This window comes from Mirounga angustirostris, unplaced genomic scaffold (genome assembly GCF_029215605.1).
Source record: "Mirounga angustirostris isolate CCGP_5_RB_7025 unplaced genomic scaffold, mMirAng1.0.hap1 SCAF_8, whole genome shotgun sequence".
NCBI classification, from domain to species: Eukaryota; Metazoa; Chordata; class Mammalia; order Carnivora; family Phocidae; genus Mirounga; species Mirounga angustirostris.
The window spans coordinates 135,557,624-135,572,405 of record NW_026991716.1 but is presented as its reverse complement, the minus strand read 5'-3'; the positions used below and the strand labels follow the sequence as shown (position 1 = coordinate 135,572,405).

Below are 14,782 nucleotides of genomic sequence, written 5' to 3'. Positions count from 1 at the left end.
TACCTCCGCACGAATTTAGATAAAATGCCACATCGACTGATTTGGGAAGGGAGCAGAGCAAGACTTTTACGTCGAACGGCTATGCCTTGGTCTCTGTGGTTATCTTCCTCCCAGGCCACCGTCCGAGGCCTCATGTCCAGGGCCATCAGGCACTTTCTACCTGAGAAGAGCTGGTGCTTTAGGAGTTGCAACAACGGTGTTTTAGGAGTTACGGGGACAGCGTGTGTTAAACCTAACTCAGAACTTCAACGGGACCAGGCAAACCAGTCTTCATGGACAGGTTTATTAAAACATTCCCTAAAGTTCGGTTTAGTGTATATAGTGGTGGGGTTCAGGAGATTTTAACTCACTGTAATGTGGATGAGGGAGAGAGAAAGAATGATTGACTTTCATTTTGATTCCTCAAGGGAAATTTATTATTATTTGGAGCAAACGGTGAGACTGAAGGGTCCCTAACATTCCCCAAATAGCAGCTTCAGAGGAAAAGTAACAAAGGGACACATTTAAACACACACACACACACACACACATACACATACACACACACATTTTTCTTTCCCTTTGACAAAAATCAGATTCTTCTATCTTTTCTTCTGAAGACCACATATCTTCATACATAGCTTTCAATGTACTTTGTTTTAAAACATATTTTAACATATGTTAAACATAACTTAAAACATATCTATAAATGCTTCTCTTAAAACTATTCGCTTCTGTCTCATAAATTTTTAATTATGTTATTTTTATGCAGGTTAAATATTTACTTAAAGAATTTAAAAAATCAAGATGGAAAACAAGTATGTAACTGAGGCTAAAGCCTTGCTCTATCAACTTAAACTTTATGAAATATTATCTTTGCTTTATTAGCCATATTTTGGTTTGGACAGATAGAGAGGTATGCCCAGAAAAATAAAATATAACATAAGAATATGAAATCTGTAAATCTCACACAGAAACATTTAGACAAACACACACAATACAAATATGTGCATAGACAAAGTTTCTATTTTATAAGGATTTTTATGGTGGGGTTAAAAAAAAAAAAGGAAGGTGGTTCTTTTTCAGTGGGTTAGATTTTAAAAGCCTACTTTTTCGGCTTTAGACTTTTCCAGCCTAAACCTCGCTCCTCTAACCGGAACCACCCAGATATGCCACCGCCCTGGGGCGCTGGTTATAATGACTAGTCACAGTCATTCCAAATAAGCTCCCACAAGGGACTCGCCCACCACTCGGGTTCCTTCCTCGATGTCTCAGAGAACGTGGTCTGCCATTTACTTCTCTGTACTTTATGGGACCGCATGTGTTAACACCAAAGGAACGGCCAAGCCGAACGACACTGCACCGCTCCCCAGCCCGGGTGACCCAGGCGACGGCGCAGCTCTGTGCGCGACCCGCACCCACAGGTGCGCACGCAGACCGCCTGCCCCGACGGCATACCTGCTCTGTGCCGAGTTTGCAGCGGCCTGCATCACTGCGGCGGCTGCCTCCTGTGCCTTACGGTTCACGGTTGGCATCGGTGGCCCCATGCCTGGCCCTCCCTGCTGAGACATGCCGGGAGAGCTGGGGGTCATGCTGCTCATATTTCCAGGAAATGGTCTGTTCTGCATCCCAGCTGATGGCATTCGTCCCAGGGGCATAGCACCACATGGCTGGCTTGGCCCTTGTCCATGCATCTGGTTGTTGGCATTGATGCCCATGCCGGGCCCTGGGCCGCTGTAGCTTGCACTGGGCACCCCGCTATACGTTGGGGGTCTGGAGTAGTTACCTAAACAAAAAGCAAACACAAATTAAAGCCTTTTACTTTATCTGGACTGGTGAGAACATTCACTGGAAAGGCTTCTTGTCCAACAATGCGGTCAACACAGCATAGTCGTCATTATCCTTATTAACCCTTCCCCTGTTGGCACGGATGAGGCTGGCAGGGTCAACACATGTTCTCGGCCCATTCCAAAGGCAAAGAGCCACATGGGACCACTGAGAGATGGAGGGGCCATTTAGGCGAACCATTAAAGCCATCCAGAAACAGGCAAGGGATGCTAGTACCGAGTGTCGCCTCAGTCCACCCGGAGCTCACGTGCTTACCTTTCAAAGTGGCGATTTCAAGCCCTAGTCCTTAGGAACACACCACCGAGACTGCATCACTACATCACCAGTGTCCGACAGCTCTGACAAAGGGCTCTCAGAAAGAGGACACGGAAGACAAGGTGCACGTACGGTCAAAATTATCCTCCAAAACCCCGCAGGAGGTGTCGTGTGGGTGCTCGGCCAAACAACCCATTTTTCTCTGGCGTTGGGACCACGTTTTGTCTGTGTGTGTGTTTGTTTGTTTTTCCCCCGGGCACCAGAGAAAGCGGCTGCTTTATGCTTGGTGCCATGTCCTAGGAAATGTGCTTTCAAGCACCGCCCTGACGTCCAGCGCGGTGAGATGCTGACTCCGCGGGGAGCAGGCAGAGCGGGGGGAGGAAGTGAAGGGCCACGAACACGCCTCCAGCCCCCGTTCCCACCGGGGAACACACTGAGGAGAACGGCAGCTTCGAGGGCCCCAGCTATTTCAAGAGTTTGTCTTCTCTCTCCTTCCGCACCTTTTATTTTGACTGAGTACACACAGATTAAAGTCAGGTAAGTTAAGGGCATATGCGATGTCATTCCAATAATAATAATGACTGCAGATAGTTACTGCTGAACCACACTACGCATGACACGTGGGGTTAAGTGCTTTGCGTCAAATGATTTCATTCATTTCTCCGATGACCATATAAAAAATACATATAAATGACGACGATTCCATTTACAAATGAAGAAAATCAACAGCCAGTAAGTTAGGGTTCAAGCTCAAGCAAAAGGATTCTGGGACCCATGTAAGTAACCAATAAAATAGGCTGCCTTCCCACAAATGATTAATGAAATAAAATGAGTGTAAAAGGCATTTGCAGAATATGGATTAACGTTTCTCAATCAATTCTTACTGCTTTCTGGAAGAATCTCCTTGTCAAAACAACATAACCATTCTAGGGGATATAAAGTTAAATATAATGCAATTCCTGCACTCAAGAAGCTCACCGTGTGTGTGTGTGTGTGTGTGTGTGTGTGCATGAGAGTGAGGTGGAGTAGAAGGGATAAGACAAGGAAAAGTATAAAAGCAAGAAAAGTGCAAGAGTAATCTGCTTGGGGGGGGCAGGGGTCAGTGCGGTAGGGGAGTTCAGGGAAGATTTCTTTGCCGGGCTGCGACCTCAGGAGCCCATGGGTGGCCAGGCCCTGGGACGCGGAGAGCTGGCACCGAGTGAAGGCTCTGCACATAATGTCTACAAGATCTTAACTTGTTCTCCTCTTTCTTGGTTTCGCCCTCTTCTCCATAAAGCAAAGATAATCCTCTCTAATACTGCCTAGTTGAGGAGTTGCTAGGGTTAAAGGACATTATGTATGTAAAGTATTGCAAACAGGCGCGTGAAAATGGTAGGGGGTAGGTATCTGGGTGGCGAGTAAGGCAGAAGAGAGGACAGCGCACGTGGCCCAGCCAGCCAGACAGCAGACAAAGTGAGGATGGGTCACTGTGCGCGGGGGTCGTGGTGGGGGGAGGTCAGGTTCAACAGGGCCTTGTGTTTTGAAGATAAGGAGGAGTTTCTCCAGGTTTTCCAGCAGAAATCGGATTTGATGAGTAACAATAATAAAAGCAAATACTTAATATTTACTATGTGCTAAGCTCAATTCCAAATTCTTTGTATGAACTCATTTAATCCTTGTATTCAAGCCTAAGAGGCCTCTGTTATTGCAACCCTAATTCTAGAGATGAGAAACCTGAGGCACAGGATAGGATGTTAAAGAGCCTGTCTCAAGGTCATGTGCCTACTAAGCAGAGAAGGCATGGTTCGCATTCAGGTAATCTGTGTGTTCAGAGCCCAAGCACAGGACACTATGGTGTGGCCTCTCAAATGCTTAAGGAAAAACCGTACTTATGTGACATATCATCACAACTGTAAAACCAGGTTTTCTTAAGTCCACACATGTAAAGCTGCATCACCTAAATCTACAAGATCCATGGACTTTTCAACAAGGACGGGGTACTTGCTCTCTGTTAGGTGCATTACATGAACTTTCTTTTTTGGGTATCCATGAAGTGTGTTATTTATTGCAGACGGTAGGAAGGTCACCACTCACACGAACCAGGGGCCGACACACTTTCTGTAAAGGGCTGGACAGCGAATATTTTAGGCTATTTGCGCCAGATGGTCTCAACTAAAATGTCACTATGGCCCTGACGTGGCCAGAGGCACTCCATACACAAATGAGAGTGCCTGTGTTCAATAAAACTTTATTTACAAACACAGGTGGTGGGACAAAGTGGGCCATAATCTGCTGGCCCCTGCTACAGACCAACCTTAGGACCAACTAATATAGCGCTCCGCCAGCAGAGAAAGGGACTTGTGACAACCAGCACCCTTTGACCCTGAATGTCCTCTGGAAGGCTAAAGAAAGCCTAAAGGGGAATGACAACAGAGTGAGGCACTAGCAATTTCAGGAACTGGAAATGGAGAGGAAAACAAAACAGACTAGAAGGAACAGGAGAGGTGTGATACCAATGACCTCAGGTACCACCCAGGCCCACCGGAGTCAGTATTTTATGGCCAGCTCCTTGAATTTAAACCGCTTTTTCCTAAGAAAATACTCTGCCTTTGCGGAAATAATCAAACGGGCACTGTTTCCAAGTAAAAGGTAAGACATTCACTGTTGATCAATTTTAAAGTTCTTTATAAAAAGTTCTGTTGTTTTGGAACCTCCCACCCCACAGGCCCCCACATAAGGTCCCCGTCTGTCTTCCAGTCCCACCATCGTGGTGGAAAGGGCACCTTATGCTTCCCCGGCTTGTGAGGGACAACGGTGTGGTGGGCAGGCTGCTGGCCTGCCTCTTCCCACGCCTTCTCGGGAGCACAATCCTCAGAACGCTTCTCTGGGGGCAGAGTTAAGGCTTCTCCTCTCCATCCTCACTGACCTCACACGCCCTCGCTGCCAGAGAGTCTGACAGCATCAGGGAGCACAGTGCTCTTTTTTGGCACTTGCTTTTTATTAAAAATAAATAAACTCATTCACAGTTCGAATGCAAATGAAATTAATTCACATATTCATTCGATTACTAGCTCCCGTCCTCCCCCAGCACTTGGTAAGTGACTCATTTGGGAAGAAACCTGATTCAGTGAAAACATATGTACGCTCTGCTTTCGAAGGAAATGAAATAACACTTTAATCTTGTTTCAGAAAACAAGCGTTTAGACATGGTTATGGCAGACGTGGCCCACAACGCAGTTTTGTAAGAGAAGAAAGTTCCTGATTTTGTTGAACTCTGCTTACGGTCAGAACAGAGAAACTCTGTCACCCCGGGCTCTTGCGCTTTGGGTACCACTGGCAGTCAGACTCTGTATTTTAAGGAACACAAAGGAAAGAAATGACCGAGATGGTCGGTTACCCTGGACCCTACTTCCTCCTTCTCATTCCTGGTGCGTGCTAAGAGGAAGAGCTGTGGTTCAGTGGCTTTGCTCGACTCCGCAGCTGGTCTCCCGACAGCAGGCAGGCGGGGTCTGCGTGAGAGCACAACCACCATGCACACCCATACACGCATGCACACACTTGTGCTTAGAAAGGCCCGTTGAGTGCTGGGCTCCCAATCTCATTTTCCTCAATCAGCTGGGTTGATTCCATGAATGGGCACTCAAAAGCACATGTCAAGGGAATATGTTCTAATTATAGAGGCCTCTATTTGGGAGAAGAAATACAAAGTCCCCTTTTCTTCTCCTTGAAACGCTAAAGACTTTCCTCATTAAACTCACATGCCTGGATAAAAATGCTTTCTAAAGGCTTTAAATGGCTTAAGAGGCAGTGATGGACAAGGCACAGTCTCTAGAATTGGGGTCTGAATAGCGGCATGACCTTGGATAAGTTATTTAACGTATGTGAACATCAGTTTTGCCATCAGTAAAGTAAGAACGGTAATGGGGACCTGGTACAAAGGGACTAGTAGAGTGCCGAGCACAGAGTCCCCTAATAAACGATAGCTGCCACCGTCATCATCAACAATCATAATACTATCAACAGCATGGATAATTGATGATCTTTCCCCACAGTCTTTTAAAAGAAGTGTGGAAGGAGTGAAAAATGATTAATGCCTCCCCCCTTTGCCTACTCGATAACGTATCTTTCTCCCCCAAATAAACAAAAACCAAACATATAAGCCAAGCAAAATATGAGAGGAAAAGCCAGGAATGAGAAGTGCAATCTTATTTCCATGTTTCTCTAATAGATTAGTAATTTGTTGGCACTAGCTCGGACAGAAAACAGATGGATCCAGCATTAGGCACAATGAAGGCAGCAGATGCTGGGCCAGCCCACCTCAGCTGGACGGGTCTTGCAGCCAAGTCCGAGAGCCCACAGTTTTCAAGTGGGTTCATCTTGGCACACCAGCTCTGGAAAATTGGTCACCAAATAAATTCAGATTTCAACCCACCAGGAGGTATATTCAAGCACCAGACAGAGGAACAAGGAGCTAGACTCTATTTGAGTCACCATTATTTTAGGAGGATCACAAAAAATTCTGTATCTGACTCTGGAATATTTAAATTTGCTAGTTACAATCAATACTCCAAGCTTCCTGCTTTTTTGAACTATTAAGTGTTTCCACTCACATAAGAAGTTTTGCTTCTCAGTGTTACCATTCGACAATTCCTTATGAATCACTTCTACACGCAAGGCTCCGTATTATACCTCCATGCTGTGGAGGGTAAAATGGTGCCCAAATCACAGACCAGACACTCTACCCGGCGCAGGAAAAAATAAAATGGATTAATTAGCTATATATTATGATAAATATGTTTGTGAATTAGGGCTAAATAGGCATTTACCTTGTCGTTTAGTTAGTAATGTTCACCACTTCTTATAGCTGTCTACTATAGTATGATTTTTAGGTCATGTTTATAGAGATAGAATTTACATACAATAACAATCCTATATGTCCTATAACCACCACGACATGGGGTATTTCTATATCATGACAAAAAATTACCGGTTTGTGGTCAATCCCACCCCCACCCATGGGAACCATTGATCTGATTTCTCTTCCTACAGTTTTGCCTTCTCCCCAATGTCATATACAATCATACAGTATGTAGTCTTTTGTGTCCGGCTCCTTTCCCTTAGCATCACGCTTTTGAAATCCATCCACATTATTGCACACATCAGTGGCTTGTTCCCTTTTGTTGCTGAGTAGCATTCAATTCTGTGGACATTTGAGTTATTTCCAGGTTTTGGCAATTACGAACATTTGCACACAGGTCTTTGTGTGGACACAGGTTTCATTTCTCTTGGCAGGAATGAGAGTGCCAGGTTGTACGGTAAGTGCATGTTTGACTTTATAAGAAACTCTACCAAAAAATGTATGAGTTAAAAAAAAAATGTATGAGTTCTAACTGTTCTACATCCTTGATACTGTCAATTAAAAAAAATGAGCCATTCCAGTAGGTGTCAAGTGGATATCACTGTGGCTTTAATTTTCATTTCCCTAACAAAGAATGACTTTGAGCATTTTTCACATGTTTATTTGCTGGTTACCATATTTCAGTAAGATCCTTTCTGTGTTAAAAAAAAAGTTATAGGGGCGCCTGGGTGGCTCAGTCGTTAAGCGTCTGCCTTCGGCTCAGGTCATGATCCCAGAGTCCTGGGATCAAGCCCCGCGTCGGGCTCTCTGCTTAGTGGAAAGCCTGCTTCTCCCTCTCCCACTCCCCCTGCTTGTGTTCCCTCTCTCGCTGTGTCTCTCTCTGTCAAATAAATAAAAAATCTTAAAAAAAAAAAAAAAGTTATATTTCAAAAACCTTCTTCCAACTCTAGCTTCCTACACAGGCTGATAACACAATGTTGCTCTTTTAGATATTACTTTGGAGGGAAAATGACTGAGTAGATATGAAGACCACAAAAGCAGGTTCAAAATGAAAGCTGACTTACCTTCAGTTGCATTAAATCCTACTATTTGTGGGAATGGAGAGAATTTGTTTTGGAATTGGTATTTATGGCAACATATCTTCCCTATATCAACATGCATTTTAAAAAGTCTTCACAATGTAAGAGAAATAACCATATTGCACAAAGCTTGGAACAGAGGGGGAAAGGCCGACTACCTCACAGTATGGCTTCAGTGGCTCACTTTTGGTGGTTCTTTCCATATGTTACATAACGGGACCCCTTTAAAAATTTAATTATACAGGGGCACCTGGGTGGCTCAGTCATTAAGCACCTGTCTTCGGCTAAGGTCATGATCCCAGGGTCCTGGGATAGAGCCCCACATCGGGCTCCCTGCTCAGTGGGAGGCCTGCTTCTCCCTCTCCCTCTCCCCCTCCCCCTACCTGTGTTCCCTCTCTTGTGGTCTCTCTCCGTCAAATAAATAAAATCTTAAAAAAAATTTAATTATACAATAATGCAAGTTTGGTGCAGAGAATATAGATGCACAGAAGAGAAATAGACAAAAATGATCCTTCGTTTTACCTCCTAAAGATAAGTCATCAACCCCAACCCCGTGAAGCATCAAGGTAGGGTTGAAAAGGTACCAGTGTCTCTGGAACTCTCCATCTTCATCTTTGTCAGAAATAGTTCTTAAGGGCCTCTTACATGCTAGCTCTGTGCAAATGGCTGGGGATTCAGCAGCAAACGAAGGCAAAGAGCTGACATTCTGGTGGCAAGAGACAGGCAAAGAAGGAAGTCTAGACCCTGTCATGTGGTGCCAGTGAGTGCCCTGAAGAAACATGGCAGCAGATTTATACAGAGTGGCGAGGGGAGGCGTCCCTGCCGAGGAGACTGAGGAGAGCCACTCCGAGGAAGGGGGCCTCTCAGGAAGAAGTGCATCTTCAGAGAAACAACTGTTATGGAGGGTGACATCATACAGGCCCAGGGGACGGACGGGCACCGTCAGATACCAGCAGCACCTGACTCCAGGGCGGTGAGTGCGGAAGAGAGCACAGGCCCTGAAGGAGCAGGGGGGGTAACCGTCTGCTATGTGTGACCTTCAGAAAGCCACTTGTCACTCCCGAGTTCAGTTTCCTCATCTGTAAAAAGGGTATAATACAAGTTTATCTGTCCCATGAGGTTGCTGTGGGGAAAAAAATAATAATAACTGTAACTACTGTTGGATGCTGACAGTCAATAAATAGAACCTTTCAAGGAACAGAGAGAAACTGTTCCAGTATTAGTAACTTTTTAATCAGTGAAATTCTTTTTTTATATATTGCATCATAGGTCGGTTTTTACTTTCATCACGTACAGACATTCAAATTTATTTCTCAAACCGAGTAGAAGTAAACATTGACATTAAAAAATGTAAAAAGGTATTATCTCAAGTCAATAGCAAAATTTAGTGTAAAACAGTAAAATCTCTATGGTAAGAAATGAAAGAGTCTCAGGGTCACCACTGTCACGCCTTGCCTGAGCACCTCTGTCCTCCCTGTGCTCTGTGCACGTGGGGACAGCACTGCCTGGAGGGGGAGTTCTGACCTGCTTCCCCTGAGGGCTGAGAGGGACCCTCACCCATTTGTCACTTGTCACTCAATAAAGCATTTCTTTTCAAACATTTGAAAAAAGTGGCCGAGCTGTGAGCCCGAGGAAAAGGCACCTTGCTAAGATGTCAAGTAAAGCTGAATGTCCACAGCTGTATTTCTACAGTGCTCTCCAGGATTGTCATGACCAAGCCCTGTCTTAGAGGAACAGCCCACTGGATGATTTCACAAGGATGTGCTTCTTCAGCGAGGGGAGTGAAGGGCAGCACTCTTGAGTGCTGTTGGTTTTAATTAGCAAGGGAAAAGAGTTTTGCACTGGTCAAAATTAAAGCTGCTTTATGTTTTTTTTTTTCCTTTTTTAAATTTTAAGTTGATTTGTAGTTTAAATTATCTTCACTCCTTCCTAAATTCCTGGGTTTTGATAAAATTGTGATGGTTATCGGTCTATTAAGAAAAATTCAGGCTTAAATCTTATAACGTGAAAACCAAATTTGAGCATCAAAAGAAAACTGCATTAACAATCTTTCACTGTAAACTGACCTACTTCAATTTCTTTTTCCCAATATCAGTGAGATAGAGATTTGGAATATTTCTTTATTCTTTCTTTTTTTTTTTTAAGATTTTATTTATTTATCGACAGATAGAGAGCACAAGTAGGCAGAGTGGCAGGCAGAGGGAGAGGGAGAAGCAGGCTCTCTGATGAGCAGGGAGCCGGATGCGGGGCTCGATCCCAGGACCCCAGGACCATGACCTGAGCCGAAGGCAGCCAATTAACCGACTGAGCCACCCATGCGCCCCTGGAATATTTCTTTAACAACAAAACAATATAGAACATGGAATTGACACTTGCCTAGTACTGTTGATTGAACCATAAAATAAGGCTATGGTGATATGGTAATAGGAGGCTATAATTTGTCATGTGTATCACAACCGGTTTCAAGGGGGGAAAAATGAGTTAACTGAACAGGGAGTGAGAAAGCAGCCTTTGGAAAGCCAAAGAACAGGATGTGGTCAGTCTGCAGCACTGTCCAGGGGAAACATGAATCCACAGGGCAGACGCATCTCACCTCTTTCGAAGAGAGGTCGAATTTAGCGTAATTCAATAATAAGAATGAGATTCAGGACTTAAAATAGTAGAGACTAAAATCCTGGGTCATGGTGACACCAAGGATATCATGGGCCTATAAGGTACTCTAAAGTAGCTAGGGGCCGCAATGAGTGACATTTATGCGTTGATCCTCTTCAACTGAAACAGATGTAACATTATTAATGTCTGATTCACTATTTTGGAACTGCACATTTCAACTAGGTATGATTTGGAGTTTTCTGAATGCATTGAGAAATATATTTTAATGAAGGGAGAAGGAATATTTCAGAAGGCATCTCTTTTAGAAAAAAAAAAACAAAAAAAACCACCAAATCTTTAAACTCTGGAAGAAAATACCTTTTATCAAGTAATTTAGAAGTAAAAGTCTCAGGGCACCTGGGTGGCTCAGTCGGTTAAGCGTTCAACTCCTGGTTTCGGCTCAGGTCATGATCCCAGGGTCTTGGGATGAAGCCCCGTGTTGGGCTCTGTGCTCAGCGGGGAGTCTGCTAGAGATTCTCTCCCTCTCCCATTGCCCCTCCCCCTACTTGCACGTGCATGCACACTCCTTCTCTAAAATAAATAATTAAATCTTAAAAAAGGAAAGAAATAAAAGTCTCATAAGGCTCACCTACTTAAAAGATCCCTGCTTCCTAAGACATACACTATACAAATTAAGGCATAAACCCAGGGCTGTATCAGTACACAACCTGTGCAGCTGTATGTGGTGACCCAGACACTCTCGTACAAGTGAGTGAGAACTGAGGGGAATCTAGGCTCAGAATTATTTAGTTGCCCAAGGTAAAATTGCTTATTTATAGCAAAATTAAGGCTAGATGCCCATTTTCTGCAAATAGTGACAAATATGCAAGAGATATTTGTGGTCAGTGTGACAGACACTGTTCTAGGGAACACAAAAACAAGATGGTCTTTGTTCTTTCACCTTTATAGGTGAAATTTGTTTCAGCTCTCTTTCCCCCAAATTCATTAATAATTAACATGTCAATTACATAACTCCTTTCTATTATTAAAGCAAGTCTCTATGGCCCTACTTGGAAACCCTATTTTATAGAGGTAGTTACTACATGTACTTGCTTGAAGGTAGAAAAGTACTATTTCAATAAAATATACTGCAATTAAACATTTTCAAACATTTAGATTGGATTCATTCCATTTGTATATTTAATAATTCAGATTTTACAGTATTAATATACCTTTCTAAAAATTTCCTTAACTTCATAGAAACTTTTTTTCTTCATCTTTAGTATCTTTGATGTATTTTTAAGCCTGTATTCCCAAAATGTTCCTTGTTCCTCGAGTAGTTTGTCTTTTGTCTCTTCAGGGGCTCACTGAATGAATGAACCAGCAAGGAGGGGGTACGTCAGAGGCATAGGACTATGTGAGTGGTGTCTGAGGTCTCCCTTGATTTGAACCCTGGCTCTAACACTTACTAGCTGTGGGACTGTGGGTCAATTACTTAAACTGCTCATTTGTAAAATGAGGATAACGTCACAGCTTCCCATTAATTAAGAAAACGGGTAAGTCTGCCTGAATTTGAATCCTGGCATGACCACTGTGTATCCTGGTGAAGCTGTTTACCTACGGTATGCTTCAGTTTCTTCATCTGCCGAGTGGAATAATAATAATATCTATCACAGAGCATGTTGTGAGCATTAAATCAATTACTCTATGGAAAACACTTCAGGGTCGCCAGGGTGGCTCAGTCAGTTGAGCATCCGACTCTTGATTTCGGCTCAGGTCGTGATCTTGGGGTTGAGAGATCGAACTCCGGGTCTGGCTCCGTGTTCAACAGGGAGTCGGCTTAGGATTCTCCCTCTGCTCCTCCCCCTACTCTCTCTCTCAAATAAGTAAATAAATAAAATCTATAAACAAACAAACAAAAAACCCACCTCAAACAGGACCCAGGACACAGTAATAAAATGTTGGTTGTTATTACTAAATAACAATTTTGGAGAAGCCACTCCTGAGAGTAAAAAGGCTTAAAAAAAGCTTATACGATATCTTCCTCTGAGAGCTCTTAAAAACAAAACTTACCCAGAAGAAAGTTACCTACTTTGGATCAGAAACAAAAGATGGGACTAATGGCCTCTGTGGGTCACACACAAGTGATTCTTTTCAGAGACCTTCAAACATGTAACACAAAATTGTAAGCTGAATGCTTTACTAATTTGAATAGTTAATTAGGAGGAGGAAGAAAAAAAATATTTCATTTGTGTCATACTTAGAAGGATCAACAAAGAAACACAAAAGTAAGGACATTTGTTGAATTGAACAGTATGTTACAAGCATTCGTGTCCTGTGATTTAGTGTTTGCTGGAGAATACAAGGAGGAAAGGCAAACAATTCTGAGTTGAACACAGAGTAGCAGGCCACTGATTTTAAGCACATAGCACTGGGAGCCAGTCAAGGGACCCAGGAGGATGCGCACCTCGGAGTGGATGTGTGTGAGAGGTCACCGGGGAGAAGGAGAAACAGCAGATAGGACAGATATGCAGGCACTCATTTTCAAAGTTACAAAGTGTTGAGTATGCAAATTATCCTCATTATTCTAAATGGTTTCGAGTATCAACCTACACTCAGCATTTTTGCCTTAAAAGAAATACCTTCTTGACTATATAGCCAAAATGTTATGTAGTGGATCCAGCAGGTTGCATTGATATAAAAGGCTGTGGAGTTGAAGCAAGATTTAGACTGTAGAACATTAGAATTGGAAGCAAATTCCAAAGTAACATGATCAAATTTTCTCATTTTCTAGAGGAAAAGTAATTCCCAAAGAGAAAGCAATTTTCCAAGGACACATAGCAGTTTGGATGAGAACCCTCACAGGTTCAGTGCTCTTAAATTATGAATCTTAATGTTCAATTATTCCAGAAAACTGAGGGTTTTATTCGAAGAAATCCATTCTATAGAAATGGCCCTTCCTGCTATTAACTCGATAGCATAAGCGCTTAACTGTTCACAAAAGACTCATCAGATAGTCAAGGTTCTATCTTCCCTTATTCTGAGAACAGCAGAGGATGAGGTTGCAAGAGTGAATTATTTAAGAGAAGACAGACCAATTTTGAAGATTATACGAAGCCCTCGTGAGTTTTAGCAGCTAAGTCCCAGACCTTTAGCCACTCCCAATTCTGAGAATAATAGGCTCTGACCTTGTCTCCAATTACATTCTGAGCCCAAGTCCTCATTTTCTGTGTATATCACAGCTGCTTTTCTGACTTTCACTCAAGTTTTCTCCTTTCCACAAGGGTCAAAGAAACCAGTTTTGAAGAGAGCCGCCGGATGGGGTCCCGTGGGCAGTGATGCGGTCTTCCACCTGAGCGCCTCACTGACCTGCCTCAGCGCAGCGACAAACGTCTCCATGTCACAGCCTCCTGGGGCTGCCAGGGAACGGGAACAGGGCAGACTGCCACTGTCAGGTGAGACCTAAATTCCTAGGGTTTTACTGATCACGGGAAGCAATTAATGACATGGTGTAAAGGGAATCAAGCAAAACACAAAGTCTACATCCACTCCACGTATGGACAAAGGCAGGAAGGGGTGAACCACAAAGTTTTGTTTTGGGGGTTCTAGTATTGTTTTTCCTAACAACAGAAAGAGTTGGGATGTAAAATAATAAAGCAACTCGAGGAAAGGAAACCATGTGATGTTGGGAATATTGAAGGTGCTGATGATCTTTCGGAAAGCAATCTTCAAGAACAAGACAAATACATTGATAACTCCATTTTCAAACCGTGAAGTACTATAAATAGAAAGAAAAGCTTTCCTGAGGAACACTGGATGAAAAGTCAAGAAGGTGCCAAGGCCTTCTCAGAGGATCGTCTCGCCTTGTGAGGGCTGGCTTCATGGCTGGAGACGCTCAACGAACTTCGACAGAGCTCAGTGGTTTGCTAAACACACACAAACGTCTTCATAGAAGAAGACGACTTTATTTAACAGGAGGAGACCTGACTTGACTGTTGTTTTACTACAATTTCCTAGTAGGCATTCATCATCTTCACTCGGAATATTCCTGATATTTTTGAGGAAACTCTGGGAATTGCGCCAGATTTCTTATTCTAAATTATCCATTAATGTCTAATTTAAATAAACAAAACATAAAGAAGGTGTGAAATTCAAATGTCTTACTGCCAAAAGTGTCTTAGAAAAAAAATAT

The 14,782-nt window shown here is 43.2% G+C and overlaps 1 protein-coding gene across 10 annotated transcripts in view; it reads right to left on the bottom strand.

Moving 5' to 3' along the window:
* The window catches only part of ARID1B (AT-rich interaction domain 1B), a 439,835-nt gene that overhangs the window by 62,628 nt on the left and 362,425 nt on the right, over positions 1-14,782 (bottom strand). For all 10 annotated transcript variants that reach the window (XM_045865795.3, XM_045865798.3, XM_064598272.1 and 7 more), the window contains one exon: positions 1,438-1,765. In XM_045865795.3, the coding sequence (XP_045721751.2) occupies positions 1,438-1,765 (328 nt within the window). The remainder of the gene's footprint in view (positions 1-1,437; positions 1,766-14,782) is intronic.